General features: G+C 37.4%; 1 protein-coding gene across 3 annotated transcripts; it reads left to right on the top strand.

The window, feature by feature from the left end:
- The first annotated feature begins 167 nt into the window (after positions 1 to 167).
- Positions 168 to 23,365, top strand: LOC105691205. 3 transcript variants are annotated; one of them, XM_048653838.1, is made up of 2 exons: positions 168 to 2,081; positions 18,604 to 23,365. In XM_048653838.1, exon 2 carries the CDS (start codon positions 18,684 to 18,686, stop codon positions 20,511 to 20,513), a length of 1,830 nt encoding a protein of 609 aa, XP_048509795.1. In that variant the 5' UTR covers positions 168 to 2,081; positions 18,604 to 18,683; the 3' UTR covers positions 20,514 to 23,365. The 3 variants fall into 3 exon arrangements, with proteins under 3 accessions (XP_048509795.1, XP_048509794.1, XP_048509793.1); XM_048653837.1 differs by lacking the exon at positions 168 to 2,081 and adding an exon at positions 12,978 to 13,426; XM_048653836.1 differs by lacking the exon at positions 168 to 2,081 and adding an exon at positions 14,115 to 14,133.
- Positions 23,366 to 24,086: the final 721 nt, after the last annotated feature.

Raw genomic sequence — 24,086 nt, 5'->3', positions numbered from 1 at the left:
ATTATATAAAATCACGATAACGTTTCGCCGATTTCAATCGTTTCACGGTGCAATACTTTGTACCGTGTGAACACGCGAGAAATTCGATAAACCCTTTGACTATGCTGTTTTCTATTTTTTTTTATTTTTTATTTGAGATTTCCCCCCCCCCCCCCCCCCCCCCCGCCCTTCCCAATAATACACAGGAAACTAATCGATCAACGGATAACGATGAATCGTTTATCGACGAATGGAACTTACAATTAATCCAAGTGAAATCCAATTGAACTTACAAATTCGAGAAAATAACAAAACAATTATGCAAGTGCAAAAATCCGTAGTACTAGGAAGTTGTATATCTCGGTCGTAAAATTTCTTCTTTATCATTGCAACCGCATTTTACGTTTCATTTACAGAAACCCAGTGCCACATGAATGTATTTTTTGATGCGGGTACATGACACTGTAACCAATTACAATGATTAGAATTGCGGTCACGCATAAATCAGGAAAAGTACCGTGTCTAAAATTATCAACGCCAGTTATATTGAGCAAGCGAGTATGAATTTTTCCACACCATCTACTCCACGAATTGCTACGAAGAATAAAAAAATTTACAAATAAAAAAAACGTGATGCGAGTATAATGGATTGTACGAAATGAATTACGGAGTTATTCAAATTATTTTACGTACGTATATACAGTAAAAATAGCCGACGAAGTCTACGTAATTTTTTTTTTTTTTCTTTTTTTTCCGGGCATACGCTATTCACGTATTTGCGTCAGTAAATGAAATTCTAGGTATCAAAGAATTATTATGGCAGCTGCACGACGATCATGTGAGACCGATAATTTTCGTATATATTGTCGTATGCAACGATGTTCGAATTCTAATTAGGGGGTAATTAATTTTATTGAATTGCCGAGACCTGAATTTACGAAAAGATATGTTTCGTACAGTTTCTGAAACTTTGGATGAAGGAAAAAATACGCAATACCAATAAATTTGACCCACATAGAAATTTTTATTTTATCGAATAAAAAGCGCACTGAAAGGATAACAAACGTACCAATAAAATGTGAGTTTGAATAGTCACCTGATTTTTAAGTACGTTCATAACCGTCAGTCGGTTCATTATTTTTCAGATCACGAGGTTAATATGATCATTGATTTATGAAACATTGATACAACAACGATACCGGTAGCTTGCGATCTCAATCAAAAAAATAAATATTATTCAAAATTTTTAAGGCAATTATTATCACACCGATTAAAATTTTCGATAAATAGAATTAAACCTATCACGTGATGCGACTTGAAATTTGAAAAGATATAGATCAGAATGAGTAAGGAGAATTTGGAATTTCTCAGCGATTCGCGTGCATCCGGATTTTAAAGTCATTCCATAATATTCCGTTGATCTCAGCCCTCTTTTTTCTCACCATTCCTCCGGGGGAAGGTGTAATGTGAATTTGTTATGTGAAAGGCTCGTTACGAAGGAATCGCAAAAAAACGGTGCGTACGTTAGATTCATTGATAAAAATTCTGAAGAGTGATATCCAAAGATCGATCGTGGGGTAGTTTTTCACCGTGCAAAAGCACCCCCCCCGGATGATGGTGCACTCTGCTGATGGTATTTCGAACTAGGCGCATACCTCAACGTGATCCACTTGAGCAGCAAGTGCGTCGAGACGCTCTCGGCGGGTGTCGACCATTGGGAGGGGTTACTATATGGAAATAATTCCTGAATGGCGACAAAACATTAATAATAATGTAATAGATTAATAAAACCCAGACTTGAAGTTATTGTAAATTTTTTTATTTGAAAACCTATAATTTTTTACGCGAGTGAATTAAAATCCATTGAGACTACCGTCACCTGAGAATCATACATCGAAGTGCTTCCGCAGCGTCGCTCGTCAGATAGAGTAAAACAGATCTGTAAAAAATTTAAAAGAAAAAAAAAATTCAAATTGAATATTGTTACATGGCAAAGTTGCAGTTGTTCATTGAATAAAATTCAAAAGAGAAAAAATCCTCCATTTTCATTAAAAAAAAAATGAAAATATTCGAAACAAGTGGACCAAGAAAAGACTGAAAAGGTACGTGTTTATCTTACAAATCAAATAATAATTAATATAGAAAATTCGTTCTTACTATGGGGTATCTGTATCAAAACTATAACACGAACCCTGCCACACGTTTGAGAATGAAAAAATTAAAAAAAGCCTGATCCGTCGCGAGTAGATTTTATTTCCGGAATCACTTGCTGTTACCAAAATACAGAAGGAATACCAAATTACATTATTCTGGTACTTCGGTTAATTCCAAACGAAAAAATCAGATTCAACAAAAAATTCGCACGTAATATATTTACTGACTATGAGTAGTAAAGCAAAATTATAAGATTAGCTGTGAAAGACAAGCGGTGCAAGTCGAGAATTAAAATGAAACACGACTGTTTGAAGATCAGTCTATTTTCTAAAACAATGATATTTTTCATTTTTCTTCTTACGCAATTGTAAATGATGTTATTTTGCTTTTACTATACGACCGCATGAGATGATTTTGCGAAATCTGTGAGTCGCGGAGCGCGTAAACAATTTTTATCATGCATTTTGTTAATCTTTCTGAGAATAATTCAAGTGTTGGTTTTCGTATCGTACATACTTGCGTATAATATAGTACGTATATCATTTCCACGTATTGATCTAAAGATACATTCAAAAGAATAATATCGCGGGCGTGCCAGAAACGCTGTAACACCAGCAGCTAACTTTACATTATTATACCTATATCGCAAATGCAAACACGTGGGTTGAGCGTTATACCTACTCATCCAAAGAAAGACAGATACGAACGTATGGTATAATAAAACTGTGTACAGCAAATATTGTTACACGGGGCATAGTTTTTTTCCAACAATTTTTGTCAAATTACTCCATTAATCGCTTTTATTAACCCGCATGTATGCGCGAACCAAGAAATTATTTTTTTATAGCAATAAACAGTTACGAGTTATTAAACTCTCGCCACCAAGACGCAAGGCTATACTTTCAAAACTGGCCTATTTACACAATTGATTTACAAAGCATGCAGCTTTATGATCGACCATATACCGTATAACGACGTACTTCAAATAGTTCAATTGAATCTTTCCTCTTAATTTATTTGGTCCTTTCTACTTTGCATTTCCTCATCGTTTGCTCTATGCAAAATACGCTATTCTATAGACCGCACTTCGCAATGGAATATAATATCGCAAAATCGAACATCATTATACCATTTATCAGACAATTATTTTCATAATGGTCCGATAAACTCGAAACTGAGAATACGACACATCGCGGCTCGTCTTTCTGGTCCACTTTTTTTTTTCAATAAAAGCACACGATATTTTTGTTTCTTTGCTCTATTCATCGTCGCCGTATACGTCAACGTGTACGTACGTTTGTCGATCGTTCTATGTAAGTAGTATGCATACCTTGTACCCATAGATACTATATACGTACCACGATTTACTTGTAGAGAATAAAACCGTTAACATCTGCAGGCTTCGCATGGAGAAAGCTGCTTTCAAAATCTATATGTATACATCTATAGTATATAACAGGGTATACGTGTATGTATAGCGTACTTTATGGTATATATGTATAGGGTACGTATTATCTGTATACAACATAGCTGTACCTATAATAATAGCAGACAGAATGGAACCGCGATTGAAAGTCTGCGGGTGAAAGGAAATAGAAAAATAAAAGACGAATTGCAAAAAGGCATCCGTATTGTATCGTTACATATACAAAAGGGAAGCTGCAAACGCGGAACGAAATTTTTCCCAAACTGCGAAATTTCCGTTTCGTACCTATACATGTACGATCGAATAGGGGTGAACGTCAAGCCACTCGATATTGATGAAATTATGCCATCGATTTTTTTTTAAAACAATTTTTCAACAAACCGTGACCACTTGTTTAATGCATTTATCTCATTTCGTTTCATCCGTTTTTCGGGCTGATTCAATTTAGAGTGGTTGCTGTTTGCATGGTATCCCGTAATCGAGACTGTGCATTTTTTTAATACATGGGGCATTCGATGTCAACTCGACCAATGATTTTCCCTCACCATTTTTCATTTGCTTCGTGATTTTATGTACAATTCTCCGATCTCAATATCGGCATTCGCGAAATTTTTCTGTTTCTTTTTTTTTTCTCTCTCTCTCTCTCTTCAACCGTGAATTTTTCACGAGTTATCAAAATTTTATTATGATTTCACAATTTACTATATGAATGGTTTCACACGTACAGGTAAAACGATCCCATGTTTGCCGATCGTTCGTGAGGATTACGCGACTGATACAGTATATGTGTATAAATGAAAAAATATCAATAGATGTAAATCTTTAATTTCGGGTATACGGTATATGTAATACGTCCATGCACATGTACCGTGCTGATAATGATATTAGACCGTGTTTATCTCTGATAAAAGAAAGCCCTATAGCCATAATCTCGGTGTACGTATAACGAGGGTAGAGAGATGGAAAAAATGTGACATGAATTAAAAAAATATATTACATCATATTATAGTTCATATTTTTAGGCGCCCTATACGCGTCCCGTCGTTCTCATCAACCGCACGGTCACATGTCATGTTTTTATGGTATATATTTAATAACGTAGGTGCAGATAATAAATATAATTTTCGAATGCGACGTTCCTCGTGTTGATTGCTGGATTGATGATGATGTTGTAGCACAGATCCGATAGGTACTACAGCTATTCACGTACACACACATATATTCGTAGACCTTGATGACATCTGCCATCTTTAATCTCCCATTTCCCGACGTTATTATCATGTATGTAATTATCGTTACCACCACTTGCGTTCTACGTATACGTACACAGCTTCACCCACGTGTACATCGAAGCGCATAAATCAATTTGTGATAACGTATAATTATTGTAAAAGTCGAGTTAAAATTATTTTCTCTACATACGATTAGAAATTGATGGAATACCTTGATTATCTTTGGAACTATTCGAAAATAATAACGACTATATTGCAAAATCTGATAAAAAAAAAATAAGGAACACGCGTATATTCATGGAAAGTATTACACGTATGTACGAAAGACGTTGAACATACACAGGTATATACGTACTATGGTCAACGCTATTTCATTACGTTCTCAACGTATATTTTTCTCCCAAAGCTGCACAGTGCACACGTACAAAATGACGAAACAATTCTGCCGTAAGTTTACGAACATATACCTATGCATATGAACATATACATATATGTATAATACGTGGAGAAGGAGACGGAGAATAAAGGAAAAGGAGGAAACGTCAGGAGGAGTCGCGACTCGCGAACGGCTCCTATATACCTATACGTATGATAAAACAAGAGAGAAAATCGCCACAGCCAGGAAGATTGCCACAGGCAAAGATCCTTCCCGGAATTCCCATCGGCGGAGAGAGGATCTAGACGAAAATAAAAAAGCATTCGGGGAGGGATTGGGGAATTAATTTTGGTTTTTACTTCACAAGGATGCTTCTGGCCGGTGCTTGCCGATGCAGTTTATACGTACACGTATATATAACAAAACCCCCAAAGTCTCTCGAGTCTCGAACTTCACAAGTTCTGCAGTTCGGCCTCCTGCCATGACCAGTTTCTCCTTTAATCTCACGTTTGATTCGAGGTTCAAGATGGCCGTTATATGGCCAAAAGGCAGCAGCTGCGTAGGCTAGGTATACGACGTATAATTAGTACCTTGATCAGAAATCGAGCCGATTTTCATTTTAACTCCATTCCGATGTTGGCGTACGTTCAAAACTCCGCGACTCGATACAAATTTAAAAACACATCGAAGGACAGGAACCGGGAGGGTGTAACCGTAAAAATTACTATAGATACGGATGTGTCGCTGCTTCGGCGACGTGATTTTTTCGTATCAAATCCCCGGGGACGGTGTTGATTCGACGCGCGATCGGTCAACGCCTCCACCGTATTTTTCTGATGCTCGCAAGCCGAGGGGTCATTTCTCGTTGTTTCTACAGATTTTGCCTCGTAGTCCCGCGCGGTCCTCGAATAAATCCATAGTTTATTCCCTGCCTTACTCATATTCGTGTATGCACCCCAGGCGCGAGTTTATGTGCATATAGGTTGTTGGGATAGATACGTTATATCTGCAACGCTTCAATACCACGCCTATGCAGGAGAGGCGCACCACGATCCTGGAGCCGTCGTCGTCGTCATCGTGGTCGTCGTCGTCTACCGTATAGCGATCTTCTTGGAAGTACGTTCCACCCTCCGGACCGACTCGCCCGGAGCGCCCGATCGCAGGCTCTTCCGAGAAAGGTCTGGCCCTCATCCCGTCTTTCTCTCTATCCTACCTCTTTCTCCCTTCCTCTCTTTCTCTATCTCTTTCTCGTTCTCTTCCTCTCTCTCTCTCCCCATCCACAAAAGCAGCAGAAGTACCAACGGCACCTACCCTACCTTCCAATTCCTGCCTTTGTTGACTAGAAAATTATTACTCCTGCAGGAGAATCCCCTGTAGTTGGATCCCTGCAGAAATTGGATCCAAACTCTGGTCCCTTATGCATTGCCTGCCCTTTCCCTGGAGCAATACGAACAGATGCTTCCCGGAAAGCAACCTCGACTCCATATCTGAGAATATAATGGGATACGCGATGTACACGGTCATCTTCAATAAGTCCTACTCATTCATCCCCGCGCAAATAATCCCGTGGCATTCGTGTGTGATACTCGAACGGTCCCTCGTTTTACCGCTGACGATAATCAAAAAGGGAAAATTGAATGTGTCCCCAGGGTCACTTTGAAGTACACGTGAATCATGGATATGGGTGTACACGGGTAACCCGGCCTCAATTGTTTACATGCGTGGAATGTTGTGAAAATATTGGTAAAACGTTTTTTTACCCCTGTAGAATATACGTGAAACCGTTGAGAACCGTATAGAATTACGATGATATGTGTGAGAAAATGTATTCTCGCGTCTACGCTATGGAATTTTCATATCGCATTCGGTAGCCCCGCCGGTAGCGACGAAACAGCGGGAGAATCCTCATCAAAGAGGGAAAATTACGAAGCACGCGCGCGGTGATGTATATCGATATGAAATTCTTTGAAATTACGATTTCTTCGAAAAGGTGTCAGCGCCGAACGCTTATCGAGTTACACTCCTCACTCCCGAACCCTTCGAGCTCCATCGATTCAATGCCCTCGAAAAGCTCTGAACCTCAAACCCTCTCGCATACGTGTTTTATCACATCGCATATTTTTCTTTCACTTCGGAGATTCTATCTCCTGTTTTTTTTTTTTTTTTTTTATTCGTAGGTACCCACTTTATACGCCATTTGCAATGGTAATTTGACACGCTTGTACTTTTGCGTTAAAAGCTCTCGTCGGTACCACTCGCGAGTTCGAACTGATGGGATCTTGAATGATTCGATTCTTTTTCCCCAACCTTTCCCTAATCGTTTCAATGAAATTTTGCATCGAATAAAAGCTTTGCAAAGAAAATAAATCAGATAATGATAAGAACAAAAAATGAGAAAGTTCTTTCGAAGCGAGTTGATACAATTGTACCACAATTTCATTCGAACCAACGAGATCGCGTGCCGTGTCTACCAATTTTCTATTTTTCTTTTTCTCACAATCAGCCTTAAACGGATGTATATCGACGTAGGTAACCGGGAAATATATGGACTCGGAAACACGTATGAAAAAAGCTCGGATCATTCTGTGCCGAGAGAAATAATGCCAGGGCAGGGTAGGGTATTACAATTAAGAGCGAGCGTTCGAAGTTAGAAGGGCTACCGGGAAAATTTGCCCTGTGGAAATACACGGAGTGGTCTGTCTCACTCGACCTCGTGGAAAAGCGGATTCTCAATATTTCTATACACACTCGCACTCAACTAAAATCTACGAAGGAGCGAGTGGCGGAAAAATGGTCTTTTCTCGAGTCTCCGAAGGATTTTGTCTTATACATATTTACGTTTCCTCTAATACTGTACCCATACGCCCCCGATTATTTCCCAGTTTCCACGAGAAACTTTCAATTCTTGATTATTTTCTGGGAATTCACTCAACTCTCCCGAACGATGCTTCCTTATGTACTCGAATAACGAAATACCTTTATCGATTGGTATAATTTATGCAAAACGTTTTCGACGAGCTTTGATAAAATATTTATTAAAATGGACGGCACTGAGCAATTATGTCATCAACAACAATTTTGAAAAAATCGTTCACTTCGTATATTCTTACTATACGAAACGGCCGATCCAATAACGTCTTACCTGTATAATGCACTACCTATATAATACCCATTTGACCACCTGTAAACCAGCAGATGGAAGGACTTCGATCATCGGGGTCGTAATTTATTCAGTCAGTCGAGCGTTTGCCCGTACCTTTTTCCTTAGAAACGATTATTAGCTCTGTCAACGCAAAATATGTGGCACAAGAAGGATCGGTCGGTGTATACGTGTAATAAGTACAAATACATGCACACGATGCAATCCTTGCATCGAATTTTTGCAAATCAAATTCTATTTTTTAATATTTCTTCACGTATAGTTCATATTAATATATTTTTAACACATCGTAATGAACTTGAAATAGCTTTCCGCGAAATTCAGGCAGTTTTCAAGAGCCATGTGATCAAGTGCAGGTTGAGGAATAAAAAGAGACGGGATCAGTTCTGAATTTATAGTAGGTAAAGGTGGAGGAATAACCAATACCCCTGCAATTAATGTAAGTGGTGTAGTCGGATGAAAAAGAGAAGTGAGAAAGAGGAGAATAAAAGTCCGATAAAAAGATATGAAAAAAAAAAATAAATAAATAAAGAGGAAAAAAATCGGAGGGCGCACGTAAAAGTTATAGCCGAACCGGAAGCGGAAGTCACTCGTTTTGTACGAAGAGAACAACATGTAACCACAATAGCCAGCCATCGTGTTTACAACAAAACCGAGAAATACGGAGAAATAAATAACCACGTGTGTATGTATATATATATGCCTTCTTTTATTCTTGCACCGATTGTCCGAGCCCAATAATTATTTCATCTTATATAATCAAACCGCAGGATGTGATGCAACTTTTAGTTTATGTCTCTTCAAACATCCTGCGTGCCGGTCAACCAATTTTTATTTGCAACATTGATCGATGCGAGTGTACCGAGCAAAGAATTTTTTTTTTTTTTTTTTTTTAATTTTACGTTGTTTTATTCGTTACACCATTGACGACAGTGTCGTAAATATAAATCTCTCGATATACAAACAGCCAATTTCCATTCATTCACCTTTGAGCCGTACAACTGAAGATCCATCATGCAAAAAAGAAAAAAAACAAAAAACAAATGGTCCGTTAATTTCTATCTACAACTTACGTAGGTATACGTACGTGAGAACAATGTGTGATTATTCAGCGTATGACCCGATAATGATTGTTCCACTGCAGAATTATGTATTTTACACCGAAGGAGTAAAAATAGCGAGGATCAAAGGTGACCGAGCTGAACACCCCATTACTTTATGAACTATCTGTGAAAAACTTGTCGTTTTTCTGTTTATTCTTTCTCGAATAACCCATAAATTTCCCTTTACCGTTTCGCATTACGTCAATGTCATAATTACAAGTCGGATCAAAAATATTGATGAAAAAAATCATCGGTCGGGCGACAACCACACATTGTAGGGATGTTGTAATTTTTTCGTTCACCGATCCCACAAGACTCCTGTGATTCCTCCACAATGTAGGGTATACAACCTAACTCGTAAACTGCTGAAATATTAAGCAACTGCGAATGAATATTCTAAGAAGGCAGCTGACGATCATTCCGGCACGACGACGACGACGACGACGTGTCGTCGTCTTCCGCTGATGCCGGCTGCTGCTGCAGCTGACTTTGAACATTCTTCCGGTAAGATAAGAACTCGATTACGTATAGCAAATATAACCAAGGACATGATTGTGCAAAGGTCATTTCCGTCGATCCCCTTTTTCATTCTAATTGACTGCATAATCATCGAATAAACGCACGTATTCCTATATTATACCGTGCATCGAGATCTGAAAGAGAAAAAAACAAAAAAAAAAAAAAAAAAATGAAAATGAAAATGACTCTGCGTTATCGCGATTACGCATGTCGTACGTAGGTACGAGTCGATGCGGTATAGGAATACAATGTCCACTAGTCTCATTGACCCTCGGCCTCTTCTTTATAATTCACATAACCCGCGTACCAGTTGAATTACTGTGAAATAAAACGCCTACGTATCATACATACGCGTACCTATACTACGAAATCGTATGTTGGACCGTGAAGAGCGTGACTCACGGACCAGGTGTGCGTTCGCCATATCTAAAACTATCATTATATCCCGCCTGTCATCGTGAAGGAATTGCACCGTTCGATCGCGACGATTGTGCGATATAAAAACTAGTATTCGCGATAGACGGACCCAGAGTCGAAAGTTTTTTAGCAGCGTTGATGTAAAATGGAGGTACCGAAAATACTTATACGAAAAAAAAATGAATAAATAAAATAAATAAATCAGTCGAATCGTCAAAATTTGAAACGAAAAATTCTCATTAGGTTCGATGGATTAGCGAACAATTTCCTCCTGTTCAAATTTTTTACCAAAAACGTTCCGATCTCCTGTGACACACGGAAAAAAAAACTTACGTTTCACGAGTAATATCCGTACATATACCTGAGGTATAGTACTCCGACATCGCGAATATTGATTTCTCATATAAAATTGTACGCGTAGGCGTTGAATACGTAGCGATTGATATTAGCTGCTGCAAAAACTTTTCGAATTATATGTAAATAGAAAGGATACAGGTACGTTATATCCTATGCTCTGTATATAGAAACGCGAAAAGTTTTATCATGAATAGTCTGATCGAATTTGATGTTTGAAGAGTACAATATCAATATTATTCATTTGCATAAAAAAAATAAATATAGGTATTTTTTCTAATTTTTTGTCAACCGTTTTAATTGTTTACTATATTTTACCACCCTTTTTACCACCGGGTATATTCATGAGGCATATGAACTCGCCGTCGCTTTTTTTCTTTTTTCTCTTTTTCTTTCCTTCTTTCTTCCTTTCTTTCTTTCCCCGTCGACGTCGTCTCCGCTTCTTTCCTTCTTACCCTTGTCGCAGCCCTAAGCTTCGCTCCTGCTTCCTCTGCTCCTATGCAGGTCTCGCTGTCTGTCAGACCGTCTACATCGCGTCCCCTGGCTGCATCTGTCCATCCGGCAGGTATATACCTTATAATACTTACAAAACGACTATCAGGAACGAACGTTCTCGTATACCCCGATGTGCATTATATAGGTATAAAGTTTGGTGTAGGTCTACCTCACCGTTTTTACCAGGTGACAATTTTTTTCTCCTTTTACCAAATCCCCGGTGTTCCTCAGAATCATCCGAGCGTATCGTTAACGAAAATGAGAAAAAAAAAAAAACGAAAATCAGGGAGACGATATTTAGAGGGTGTTTTTGTACATGCATCGAGTAGGTTCGATATTGGCGATAAATCTGTAAAAAATATTCAACAGTGTGTTCCACGGAAGACCATATGATAATATTGCACGTACACATCGTTGTACATTTTAGTCTTATACTCCGTGAATTTTTTTCAAATTTCGACACCGTGTAGACATCAGGATTCGGTGTACACGGGGCTTCTTTGACCCGAAGGCATCACCTGGTTCGTTTTGGTATAGCGGAGTGTAGAATTTGAAAGCAGGCTGCAGAGTTGGAATCCGTACGCACCTCTGAACATATTACACGTTGTACTTACAAGCCTTTAGGGAGGGATCTTTCATACATAAGTCAGAGGAACTTGTTTCGTTCGACTCCGGAATATTTTCCGTCAAGAATATATTTGGGTCGAACGCAAATAAGAGTACAAGCTAATTTTGTTCGAAAATTGTTCAGCCATTAGGAATCTCCGAAATACGACGTATGCAAGAGGAACTTGTTTCGTTTGACTCCAGAACGATTGGAGTCCAGCGCGGGTTGGACGGCGAACTCCAATAAGTATATAAACTTATTCTAACCGCAGAGTTTTGTATTATAAGTTTCTGTGCAAATGTAATTTATATCGCAAAGTTCCCCGGCTGGAACGCCTTTTGCGAAATTTGATTTTCTCAATCTGAAATTTGAACGCTTCATATTCACATTATGACGTATACGTATATCGTTGATGCTGGTATAGCATATAGTATAAGCTGAGCTATACGGTTGGTCGTAAAAATGTGAGTTTTCGGAAGGTCGTTTCAGCCCCTAGCTCCGAGAAATTTTATGACCCTCGGAATGGCGGCTGCAGTAAACGTAAAAGTAAAACGTCTGCAGTCATAACTACGAGAGTTGCAAAGATATGAACTGAATTGCATAAATATTTTCTCATCTGCTTTACGCGTATTTTTAATCCAATTCTCTCCGTGCGCGCGGGAAACGTGTATACATACATACATACATATAGGTACATTCAACTGATCATAATTACTGCATTCAGTAGGAATCATATCAATTATAATTTAATGAATGGAAATAAAATTATCACGTCATTGAATGCGATAATTTCACACGTTTTACACACGATAAAATGAGAAACTGAAAAAAAAGCCGCGTTTGAATTACTTGAATCTGCAAATTCTAGACAGAAGCTCGAGTAAATGACACTCGAGTGTGTATCACGTACACGTACTATGGCATTCGTAAAGAAAAAATTGTTTTGAAGTTCATTAATTAATTATTGTTAATTTAATTAATATTCCGCCAGCCCTATAATTCTCAGATTTCCCCTACTACCCTCGTTAATTTTGATCCCCACCATTTTGTCTTCTCACCCCCCACTTTACCGGCGGTTACATGTGGCTTTTCTGCCCCTTTGTATTGTGCTGCCCTCATGTTCGCGTTCTCGCGGTAATTATAGATTCATTCACTTGCGGCAACTAACAGCAGTCGCTCGACGTGGTTCGGAGAGGAACGACGTTGTTCAAGGGTATAGCGTTTCAAAAAGTTAGAAAACTTGGAGCTGTGATTGTGTCAAAAAATATCAGATGAAACGAACACGAGTTTTTGGAATTGCTGGTACGAATATAACCAGAGAATAAGAGATTAAAGTGACTTTGTGAAGTAGAGTATAAGAAGAGCTGATACAATCTACTAGATTGTTCGAAGGAAAAAGAAATTATACGTAGGTGTGTATAACGTGTACGAGACAACGTCTAATTATAATTATTGACAGATAAATAAAGTGATATAGTTTGTTTTTTTTTTCGGGTTGTCAGAGGTTTTTTTGTGAAATTGTGCTACGTTTCGATTGGGATTACGTTCCATGATCACATATTATACCTGGATTAACTTTCTTCTCTTCTATAAATAACCGTGCGGTAAGGAATTCAACTTGTTATTTTTGATTGAATATTTTTTCCTCTATTTTAATGTCATCGACGAATTACGATTTATTGTCGGGCGATTCTCGCGTCATCGCTTGAAAATTTCAAACCTTGGCGAACATCTGTTTCAAGGTAGAGGAAGGCTTACTTCCCACGATTTACATGAACGCGGAATTCGAAGTATACCTACATCCGGATGAAGTTTATGTGGATGTTTAAATGATGACTTTGTATTTCCCATCGAACCTCGGCACGGGGTACAGCCTTGGATCGTGTCCTTAAACGTTGTTCTTGTTTCTCGTGAACCGAAATGATGAATTTGGAATTCGTTTCACACCCGAGTTTCTCTGACGTTTAAATACCCTGCGCATTTTTCTTATTTTTTTTTTTTTCTTTTCTGATTCGTCTAATTGCTTTGGTAAATCACTTTAACGCGTTCTAGCAAAAATATATATCGGCGAGGATAATAAGGTATGGTTACTTTCATTCTTTGAAATCGCAAAGGTCTTAGAAGGAACTTTCTCTCCTTGGAAAATGAAACGCCACGGCGCGGTGCCGCAATTCCTTGAAGTCTCCCACTCGTGGTAGTTGAGGCAGCAATACCAGCGGCAAGCTAAGCTTGCAGGCCGGCAGCGGAGCAGTTCTTGAAAAAAGAGGTTCTCTCGCTGCATTCCAAGCCTCTGCGTTTGTCTAACAAATGGGTAATTATTGCCAGGAATTGTCTGTGCAACGCGTCGGAAAACAGAGTCTGTCCGAACCTTGCCGTTTTAGGTAATCCCGATCTTCCTTTTTACTCTCCTCAATCTCCATCTCCTTCTATCCCTCGTTATTATTGTAATCGTTGCCGAACCAACGTTAGGAACCGAAAAAATGCTCGTTTTTCCAACGTGCAACTTTTGATTTTAGCGTGGGTGTATTTTGAGTTTATATAAATGAGATCGAGGAATTAGTAACTGTGGTTATCAGTTGTTGTTTAGGTGTATTCGTTATCAGCTGCCCTGTTAAACATACCATATTGCGTGTTTGATGAGGATTGAAATTAGTGATAAAAGTTTTCTTGAAACGTCAAACAAATTTTGCTAAAATAGATTTTATGCTATACAAATATAGGCACATTGATGCGAGAAGAAAATAGCACAAATTTCCAATGCAAAGACGTCACACGCATACCATATCAATTTCATTTCTTTGCTTATGATATTTTTTTTTTTTTTTTTTTTTCTCCCATCGAGCGGCATTGGTATTTGCCGGTGAACGCGGACTTGTAGTAGCAATAAAGTTTTACTTGGAAAAATAAAATTCCGCGAAATCAATTGCTGCGCGTCGTAGGTGTATAATTTTGACGGAACTCGTTGATATCAAATAATCTTTTATTCACGTAAGGCTGCCGCGATGATGATCGCTTCAAGGCCCTTCTTTCCATTAATTTTCCACGAAGTATTTACTCGCAGCTCTCTTACTTTTCCATTCCCTTCGACAGTTTTTTGCTCTCTTTTACTCGAGATTATTAATCGCATCGTTGCGTAGTTATGCAAATATTTTTATAACAAATTCAGCGTCTTTCAAATGGACTTTCTAGACTCGCACTTTGACGAAAATTTTTGCAAGCATATCCATGCACGTCGGATTAGCAAAAATTAGAGATCAGAGAGAGTGACGTACCACCTTCATGTAAACGGATGTTGGAGATCGCATAACCGCGGGTCGTTCCCCCTAACTAACTCATTGTTAGTTCGATCGTTTACGTGCATATAATTTGTATGAAAAATGTGCGAAAATATTCAAAATCATTTGCGAGAATCACCTCTCGAGTTTCCGTATCCAACTGTTATCAACAAGGAAGATTGTTCGGTACATTCGTACCGTATCGCAGAAAATAAGTTGGAATATTATCGAACCTTCGTACGAAATTTTCGGAAACGATTCGATCGCTTCCTATTACTCGGAAAATTTCCACATCGAATGTCATCGACGTCCATGCATAGCAAAATTGTTCACTCGGTTCGACGGAATCGTTTTCAAATATTTCGCACATGACGTTCGAATGCAACGATATGCGCTTGTGCTGAATTAGCAAAGTGGAGTAGAAGATTTGTCGGCGTTAACGTCAGTGAGTGGAACCCGGAGGTGGTGTGGTGTAGTGGCCTTCTGGCTCTACCACATTTCATTTTATTCGCGTATACGTTGCTTCGTACTCATCGAGAGATGCCTATACCGCGTTTCGCGGAAGTTGTATTTCGCACTACTCTCTTGAATTACTACGAAATCGCACACTGTTACATGTATACCGTTTGTTCGTACATACAAATACATAGTTCTATACAATGGAATATACGTAGGTATATGTTTTATCAAACACCACTTTGTATCGTACACATATCATACGCGACAAAGTAAAGTACCGACGCTTTGAAAAAATCCAATACGTCAGACACGCGCCTTTCTGTTACATACGTCGTTATAAAACCAATGAAATCTTCACGCGTCATCTCACGACGTATGTAGGTACTGTCTTCTTTTTTTTTTTTTTTTTTGTTTCTTTATCACAATCCAGTGCATATTCATGTATGTATATCTGTATACGTAATTACCGCGTACGTGCAGTATGCATGTGAATTGCATTTCTGTAACTCGTCGTCATCGGCTCACAATATGAGAATTCACGCTCTGATTGAACGCGCACGTGTATCGTATGACAAATGAAAAGTATAGAAATAATAGAATACAAGGTTTTTACCGGCTGATAACTCCTCAAAAAACTGATTGAAATATAATGAGATATTCGCGTGCAATTACAACGATATCAAATTTCCATGTGTATTGTACACGGTGTGTATTGTGATCCGGATTTTCTGGATCTGTAATTCTCCGAATGTTTGGATTAATATTCGTGAAGCGTAGAATTCGAGAGCAGTCGTTTTGATTATGTTCTACATCAAATCTGATTGAAATACATAGCTTATACATATACATAAAAAACGCGCAGGATTGCTTCGACATCGGTCAAATATCGCAGAGCTCTGTCTTCTAGCGTTCCGCTATACTCGGCCTGAAATTAAAAAAAAAAAAAAAAAAAAATGAAAAAGGGATCAAATCGCGTAACGTCTATCGAAAATATGTCGCGTGACGTGCGTTGGCACGAGGTTGTATGATGTGCATGAATCGATCGCCAGCTGTTCGAACTCCTTTTTATATCCATTTTATCGCTTCGCAAAAGAACAAATTAGGTAGGTGCTCGTCAACGTTCTTGACCCCACATTGTCTGTACGTCTGGTAGCGTTTGACGGCCAAGGCTATTCGAATAGAGACCTTTAAATTTTTCTAATGCATCGGAATTGTTAACCTTCAACTGACTTTATTTTATTAAAATTGACACGTACGGTGTAAGCAAACACCAGCGAGCCGCAGGAGAAAAAAATGATCGCCACGTAATCGCTTGGACGCTAACAACTGTTACATTTTATTGAAATTTTCGATGAATTTTTGGATGAAAATTCATTTGAGTGAAGTCTGGCGACTGAACGTATACGTGAATAGTTACGCACACCGAAGATGTGATTGATAGATCAAACCTTGAAAGCTTTTATCGCAGAAAGACTAGAATAAATATGAAGAATTTATCGCGGCCGCGCACACGAGATCGACCTTTGGATCGATAATTCCTGAATTATTATGAGGTCAATTACTGCAGTTTATCTTACCGTCGAATAACCAAACAGGACTTTAATAATCCACGGGATTATTCCCCGTAGCGTATTATCAGAATATAGCCATTTGATCCGACTATGTTACGGACAGTTGCACGGTTATACGTGTGTATATTCATTAACTGCGCAGATTTATACTTCACGTTAAGCTCGTTGAGTTGTTGTTTCATAAAACAGGTACATAATAACAATTTTTCTTTTCTTTTAATTTTTTGAATACGCAAAGCCGTGATTCTTGGTATCATTCATACATTCGAAAATTAATTAACAAACGTACTTTGACACGAGGTAGAATCTTACTGTAAAATAGAAAATACAGAAATACGTAACTCGGCAGAGCTTCAGAAATTCCGTATATTTATATATAGCTGACATGATAATCACGAGGGGGAAAAATGAAACGAGAAATAATTTCAAAAAAATTAGAAATCCATACCAATTGAAAAAAGAACAATTATTTGAATTGTTTTCGCGGAAATTCTTCTGCAAAATATATATAAACTTGCGGTATTACGCGCAATGACGTAGAACGTGGGTGTATATATAGGTACAATAAAGGCCAATAAACATCATCTTTGAACCTGCTGCGGATCCCGATCGAATCCATGCATGATTTTTATTTTACTTTCTTCAACTGGGTTTACTTTCTGTGGTTGTGATGCGGCGATTCAAGTATGAAGCGATGAAAATTCGATGAATCTACGTAAAATATTTATGTTCAACATCCTATCCGTGTACCCCTATATTTATTCTAGAAACGACGCATAAAGAAAATATTCATATTCATGATAGAAATTCAATAAAATTCCATCGCCTTAGTCGGTACGTATGTTCAACGATGAAAAGAAAAATTTCACATACCGTTATGATTTATGTTCGGATACTCAGATGCCGAACAACTAACCGGCTACCGATGAGTTTCCTGAGAAATATTTTTGCAAAACTGGCGGGTGGAACCATCTTTTTAGATTATGAAAAGAGAAAATGATAACCGTATACAATAGTCTGTATAAGTGGGACCATATTGGGCTTGGTTTTTTTCATACCCTCAATAACATGTACCGTTGGAACTTTTCATTCCGTGTCATTTATTTCAGCATTGCGATATTTCTTCGAACCATTTCAATGTTGTGCAAATATTTTTTCATTTTCTCTTTTTTCTTCAATATACTTGCTGTTACAATCTTTTGAAAACGACAATTGTTATCCACCCGATCAATGGCTCTCCGTACTACAAAAAATTTCGCGTGTAACGCATCGTCGATCGTTTGGCTGCGGAGAGAATTAGATTCAGCTTCGAAGAATGCGGTATCTTTTCTCTATTTATCGTACGTAATTTTTCCGAGATTCTTTGAGTCATACATTGTGTCTCTTTATTTACTTGTGAATTGCCGACATAACATACAATGTTACCTATAATACGTGAGCAATTTTTCTAATTAATTTTTCTTGTATATGTTACAGACGATTATCGCGAGGTTGAACGTAGTAGAAGACGATGTCTGGGTTTTGAAGATCGCGTGCATACTCGAAAAAACGAAAAAATGTTGACTGTGATGTGCCCGAATTGTCGCCACCGATTCCCGGCACCTGGGTGTTGCAATTCGTCGGGTTCCGCAGTCGTCATGCCAAACTCGACCATGGAGCAATTCACGACCTCTTGTCACTTGCACCCCTCGGCTACGTGTTCTGGAAACTACTGTACGGGCGCAAGTGGAGATTATCTCGTTCCAAGAGGTTACCTGAGCGGCGGAGGATGCGTGATAAATGCTCCAACGATTATTCATAGCCCTACGATAATTCAAGGAATCGGAAACCACCAACAGGATAATACGAGTCAGAATAGACTCTCTAATTTGATACTCCGTAGCGATCAGCAACCGCTAAATAGTCAGAATAATAATATTAATATAAAAATATATCCGGATCAACAGAGATCACAATTTCCGTCAGACAATGACGCAAGGATTCCGTCCCACTGCCAAATCGCAACAACCTGCCGCGATATTACAGGCGGAAGTGTATCGATAACCACACCCAGTATACAGTCAGGAGGTTGCGTTGTAGAGAATATTGACTCGGGGATTTCTGTGAAAGCACCTCGGGTTCATAGTATAGTAAGGCCAAAGGGAGATGAGCTAAATTTGCAGCATGGAATCTTCCAGAATCCACATCCGATGTTATATCCCCCTCCGAGTGGTTGCCAGGAGCTTCCTGGAACGCGGAGAAGTACTTCTATCGATGATACGACACTAGGAAATACTTCGACTATAAATGGAACGCCCCTTGCTGGTCAGGGTACCGCTAGTACTATGCGTCCCGAAAGTTCGAACGTCTTCGATTTCAAGGTGGCCGACAAAAATGGATCTACCTTAGATTGGACCAGGACGAAAAATCCTACCGGCGAAAAGGGCGAGGAACTTCAAAGATGCAGCGTCACGTTTTCCGCCGATTCTAATCGAGCCAATATTACCGCTGGACTTCAAGGTGCCGCCAATTTCAATCTTCAGGCTTCCGCTAACTCCGTGAATGGCACCGATTCGGGTATCGCAAATCCCCACGGAGTAATATCATCGGGAAATGGTACCGTGATTCAAGTAAACGCCACGCTCCAGCTTCCTCTGAATATTGAAAATTGTACCGTAAGCATAACAGCGACTGCCAACACTTTGCCAAGTTCAAGCAGAAATGTGAGGAACAATTTCAACGGAGGTGGTATAGTCGAAGCGGACGTATCGTCGGGATTTGGAAACGTAGGAATCGTAAACGTTTGCGACAGGGACGAAGAGAGTCCGACGACACCTGTCTCGTGGGTTTTACCTTTTCCGTGGGGCATGAATGGAAATACAGGTAACAACAGCAGCGATTTGGAAAAACTCAGTTCCGCTCAAAGGGTTTTACAAATGTCAGGATGGTACCACGAAGGACTTAGTTGGCAACAGAGCGCTTCACTTTTGAAAAATGCACCCGTTGGTTCTTGGTTGATGAGAGATAGTTCTGACAAACGTTTTATGTACGCCGTATCCGTTCAAACTGCCCGAGGTCCAACCGCCGTAAGAGTTCATTACGTGTGCGGAAGATTTCGTCTCGACGCCGAACCAAGAATGGCACCATTGATGCCGATGTTTGAATGCCCCATAAAAATGATCGAACATTACATCGAGTATCCGAAAAAAATTGAACAGCAAAAAGAGGTTTGGGTCGATCACAGCGGCCAACTTTATAGCCAAATATATCTGACCAAACCTTTTTTGAGGGAGGTGAGATCTTTGTCGCATTTGGCGAGACTTGCCGTTAACAGAAGCAAAATTTCCACAAAAGAGCTTCCCACGCCACTTAAGGATTATATCGCGGAATATCCTTACTCTGTCTGATACAAAAATATCTATGTTAACTACGTTGATTTAGTATTATTAAGTTATTACAACGCGTTAAAATATCATTTTAGCATTATATCACCTACGGCAGCTGCTGGGGTGGGAAAAAATAATCAAATATGGAGTTGGAAAATCTTCTAGTTCGTCCCCATTATTTAGATATCCGTGTACATATTTGTGAAAACTCCAATTTGGTATTATATTTTTTGCATACTTCGCAATTCCGTATTAACTAACGAGAACTAATATGTATAGCGCATCCTCCAATACTTTATCAACAAACTCAAAGTATATGATTGTGTATGTATATAAGTATGTACACTTAATGTATTTGATATATATATGTACACAAATTATATCGAATAGTTGGGATTTATCTTTACGAATATGAGGATTAAGGACGTCAAATCTCAACTAGCCAGGTTCCTAGATGCTTGATTGAAAAAGGAAGGATTAAAATAATAAGCAAACAAAAAATCAAGAGTAAGAAGATAAAGAAGATTTATTCTAGAAGTTCACAAAAACTTAATAAATAAACATATAAACAGATAACTAAAAAAAGAAAAAGAACAATGAGTGACACGAATACAATGGCTATTAGGACTACTCGCAAGTAACATAAATCTCAGATTCGTAGTTTTTTTCTTTATGTAATTAACGAGCCATTAAATTATTTTATCAAATTAAGTTTGAATAATTGAACAACAGACAACCTAACAAAAATTAACCGTAATAGCATTAACAATAATAATGATAATTTATAATAAATCAATAAATTCTGTAACCAAAGAATTGGAGGTGTTAGACAAAAAGAGAGTGGCTCTAGTATTATTACGACACAATGTTTTAAAAGCGAACATTTTATTACATATTAACAAAACATGAACAGAACAAAAATATTTTTCACTGGCTCTCGATCATTTCATTTTATTTTATTTCTTATTACCCATCTTTGACCAGTGCTGAAATAACGTTTCATTACATAACTCATTGTCAGTAACACGTTCGCACATATATTCAAATATCATGAATATATAATTTACGGTATAAATTGTTATCGTATATACATACGAAAGTGAACAAAATGAAAAAGAAAAGGAATGTGAGAAACATTGGAAAAACTTAAATAATACAATAATAATCATACTGATGGCACATAAAGTGCGAAGAGAAAATACCTGCGAAAGACTCAAGGTACCATATACATACCCAGTTTTGGCTCATCAATGTATTGTATAAAAATTAGATACATATTTGTGCATGCAGAATGCTTATGTGTACCTATGTAGACATATACATAGACTGATGAAGGTATATCTTTTCGCTACAGAACCGAAAAGCTAAAAAAAAACGATGTCGATATCTCGTTGATTACTTTTACAATAAACGAACTAATAAGGAAAAGGGACGTAATTGAACCGTACAAAAGATGAGATACTTGAACAGTTCAATGTGTGAATTTTTATCCTCCTCAATTATTATCACATCATATCGAGTCCACTCACGCCGTAATCTAAAAGTAGAAGAAACAATGTAAAAATTACAAAATAACTACTGAATGATTTTTACTTTAAAATCTTCATTTCAATTCTATGTATTTGTTTCATCGTGTTTATTCGTATCGTTATCATTGATATTATTATTATTAATATTATATTAGCACTGATAAACTAATGGTAATGATGATAGTAATAGTTATGATGCTATTAAAGTGTAATATATTCAGATTTTTCTGACTTTTTCATTCATCTCGTACGTAAAATTACGGAAGAAAACTTTTAACAAAATAGGAACCTCATCTCTATATTAGAGATGCTTATAAAACTATAATATTGAAGTATAGATAATTGATAATATTAATAATAATAATAATGATAATAATAATGATAATTTTAACAATAATTTTAACAATAATTATAATATAAATACGTATTTAGATAGGCATCAGGTATAATATTGGACGGTCTGCGATCGAAATATGCTTCCGAAACATTGAACTTTTATTTTCAAAACAGCATAATGTGTATTAAGAATTATGATAGCACGTACAGTGATAGTTCTGTTAGTAAGTATATGATATTATACTTTAGACAAAACGAGCCCAGTTTATGTATTATTATCATCTAACATTTCAAATAATATAATATTAGCTAGCGCACTTTAAGATTTCATCGAAATCTGATCACATGAGGATTCACAATAATTCACCATGTTTGAAGAACTTCATGCAAAAATGATATATTAAACGTATGATATACCTACTATCACAGATTATTACGCTAAATAAGTAAAAGAGAAAAAAAAGTCTATTTGGAAGATTTTTTCACTGCAGAAATAAAACGTTTGAGTTTCCTTAAATTATTTTTTGTCACTAAACCTTTTTTCCTCGGGACCTAAATAAATTAATCCCTGGTGGTGATAATTTGACAATTTAAAAAACAAATTTTATCCTCATACCAATTGGCTTGGAAAAGGTACCTTTGTTTCATTAGGGGGAAGGGGGGGCGGCATCACAAAATGTTGATTCTCAAATCTGATTTTGAACTTGGTAGGAGGATAATTTCTATAAATTATGTCTGCTTGAATAAATATTCTCTGACTACTTAGATTACGTAGAAAGAAAAACTTTACACAATAAACGTTTAAATATATAAATGATTAAACTATGTAAGTCTCGAAAACCATGTAATTTATATTATATTCACGTGTATAATATATGTACTTTAACAAGTATATATAGTAAGACGGAGATTGTGTAGACAACAATTTAAATTATTACAAAGAAAAGAAAAAAACGATAAGAATTGATTGAAATAAAATAAAAACACATTATTTATTATTCACATAAATCTGTGTTATTTTATTCAAAGCCCATTCAGGTACAAGAATTCCCCACAAAATATTTCTGTAGAACATAATAAAATTATATGAATTATTATGTTGAAAGTAATTGTACAAATTGTGCTTTGATTCACACAATTAAAAGGTATTCCAGACATTTTTCAATCATCGTCAAACATAAATGCATCGGTTACTTATGTACAATTTGATTAATTGAACCTATAATTATCTAGAAAATTTGTCATTGCATCTATTACGCGTAGTTTGCGGAAGTTTCACCTGTACGCGTAACGAGGTTAGTGGAATATGGAAACGTAATTTTCAAACGGATTTACAGTTAGTCGAAGAACTAACGAAAATTTTCTAGATACACAACATGACGTGAAAAAAAGATTGTACGTTCATACGGCACGCTCTAAGTTTTGAATTGAATTGCGGTTTATCGATTTATTTGTGTCCATAATTATCGAGCGATTTATTATTTATTTTAATTACTACACGCATTAATTATACAAATGACTTATTTTTTCAATAGAAAAATATTCTCTATCATTCTACGATCACGATTCCAGGTATCGTTTTTGATACACTTGTTATGTTATACAGTATAATAGCCGTGTTTGGATAGTATCGGTATACCCATATCTAATATCAGATGGTATTAAGATCATAGATCTCTCAATTATATTGTCATTCATATCTTGGAATCAATCTACTCATATTATACGA

The sequence above is a fragment of the Athalia rosae genome, chromosome 4 (genome assembly GCF_917208135.1).
Source record: "Athalia rosae chromosome 4, iyAthRosa1.1, whole genome shotgun sequence".
In the NCBI taxonomy this organism is placed as follows: domain Eukaryota; kingdom Metazoa; phylum Arthropoda; class Insecta; order Hymenoptera; family Athaliidae; genus Athalia; species Athalia rosae.
This window is presented reverse-complemented; position numbering and strand designations above follow the sequence as displayed.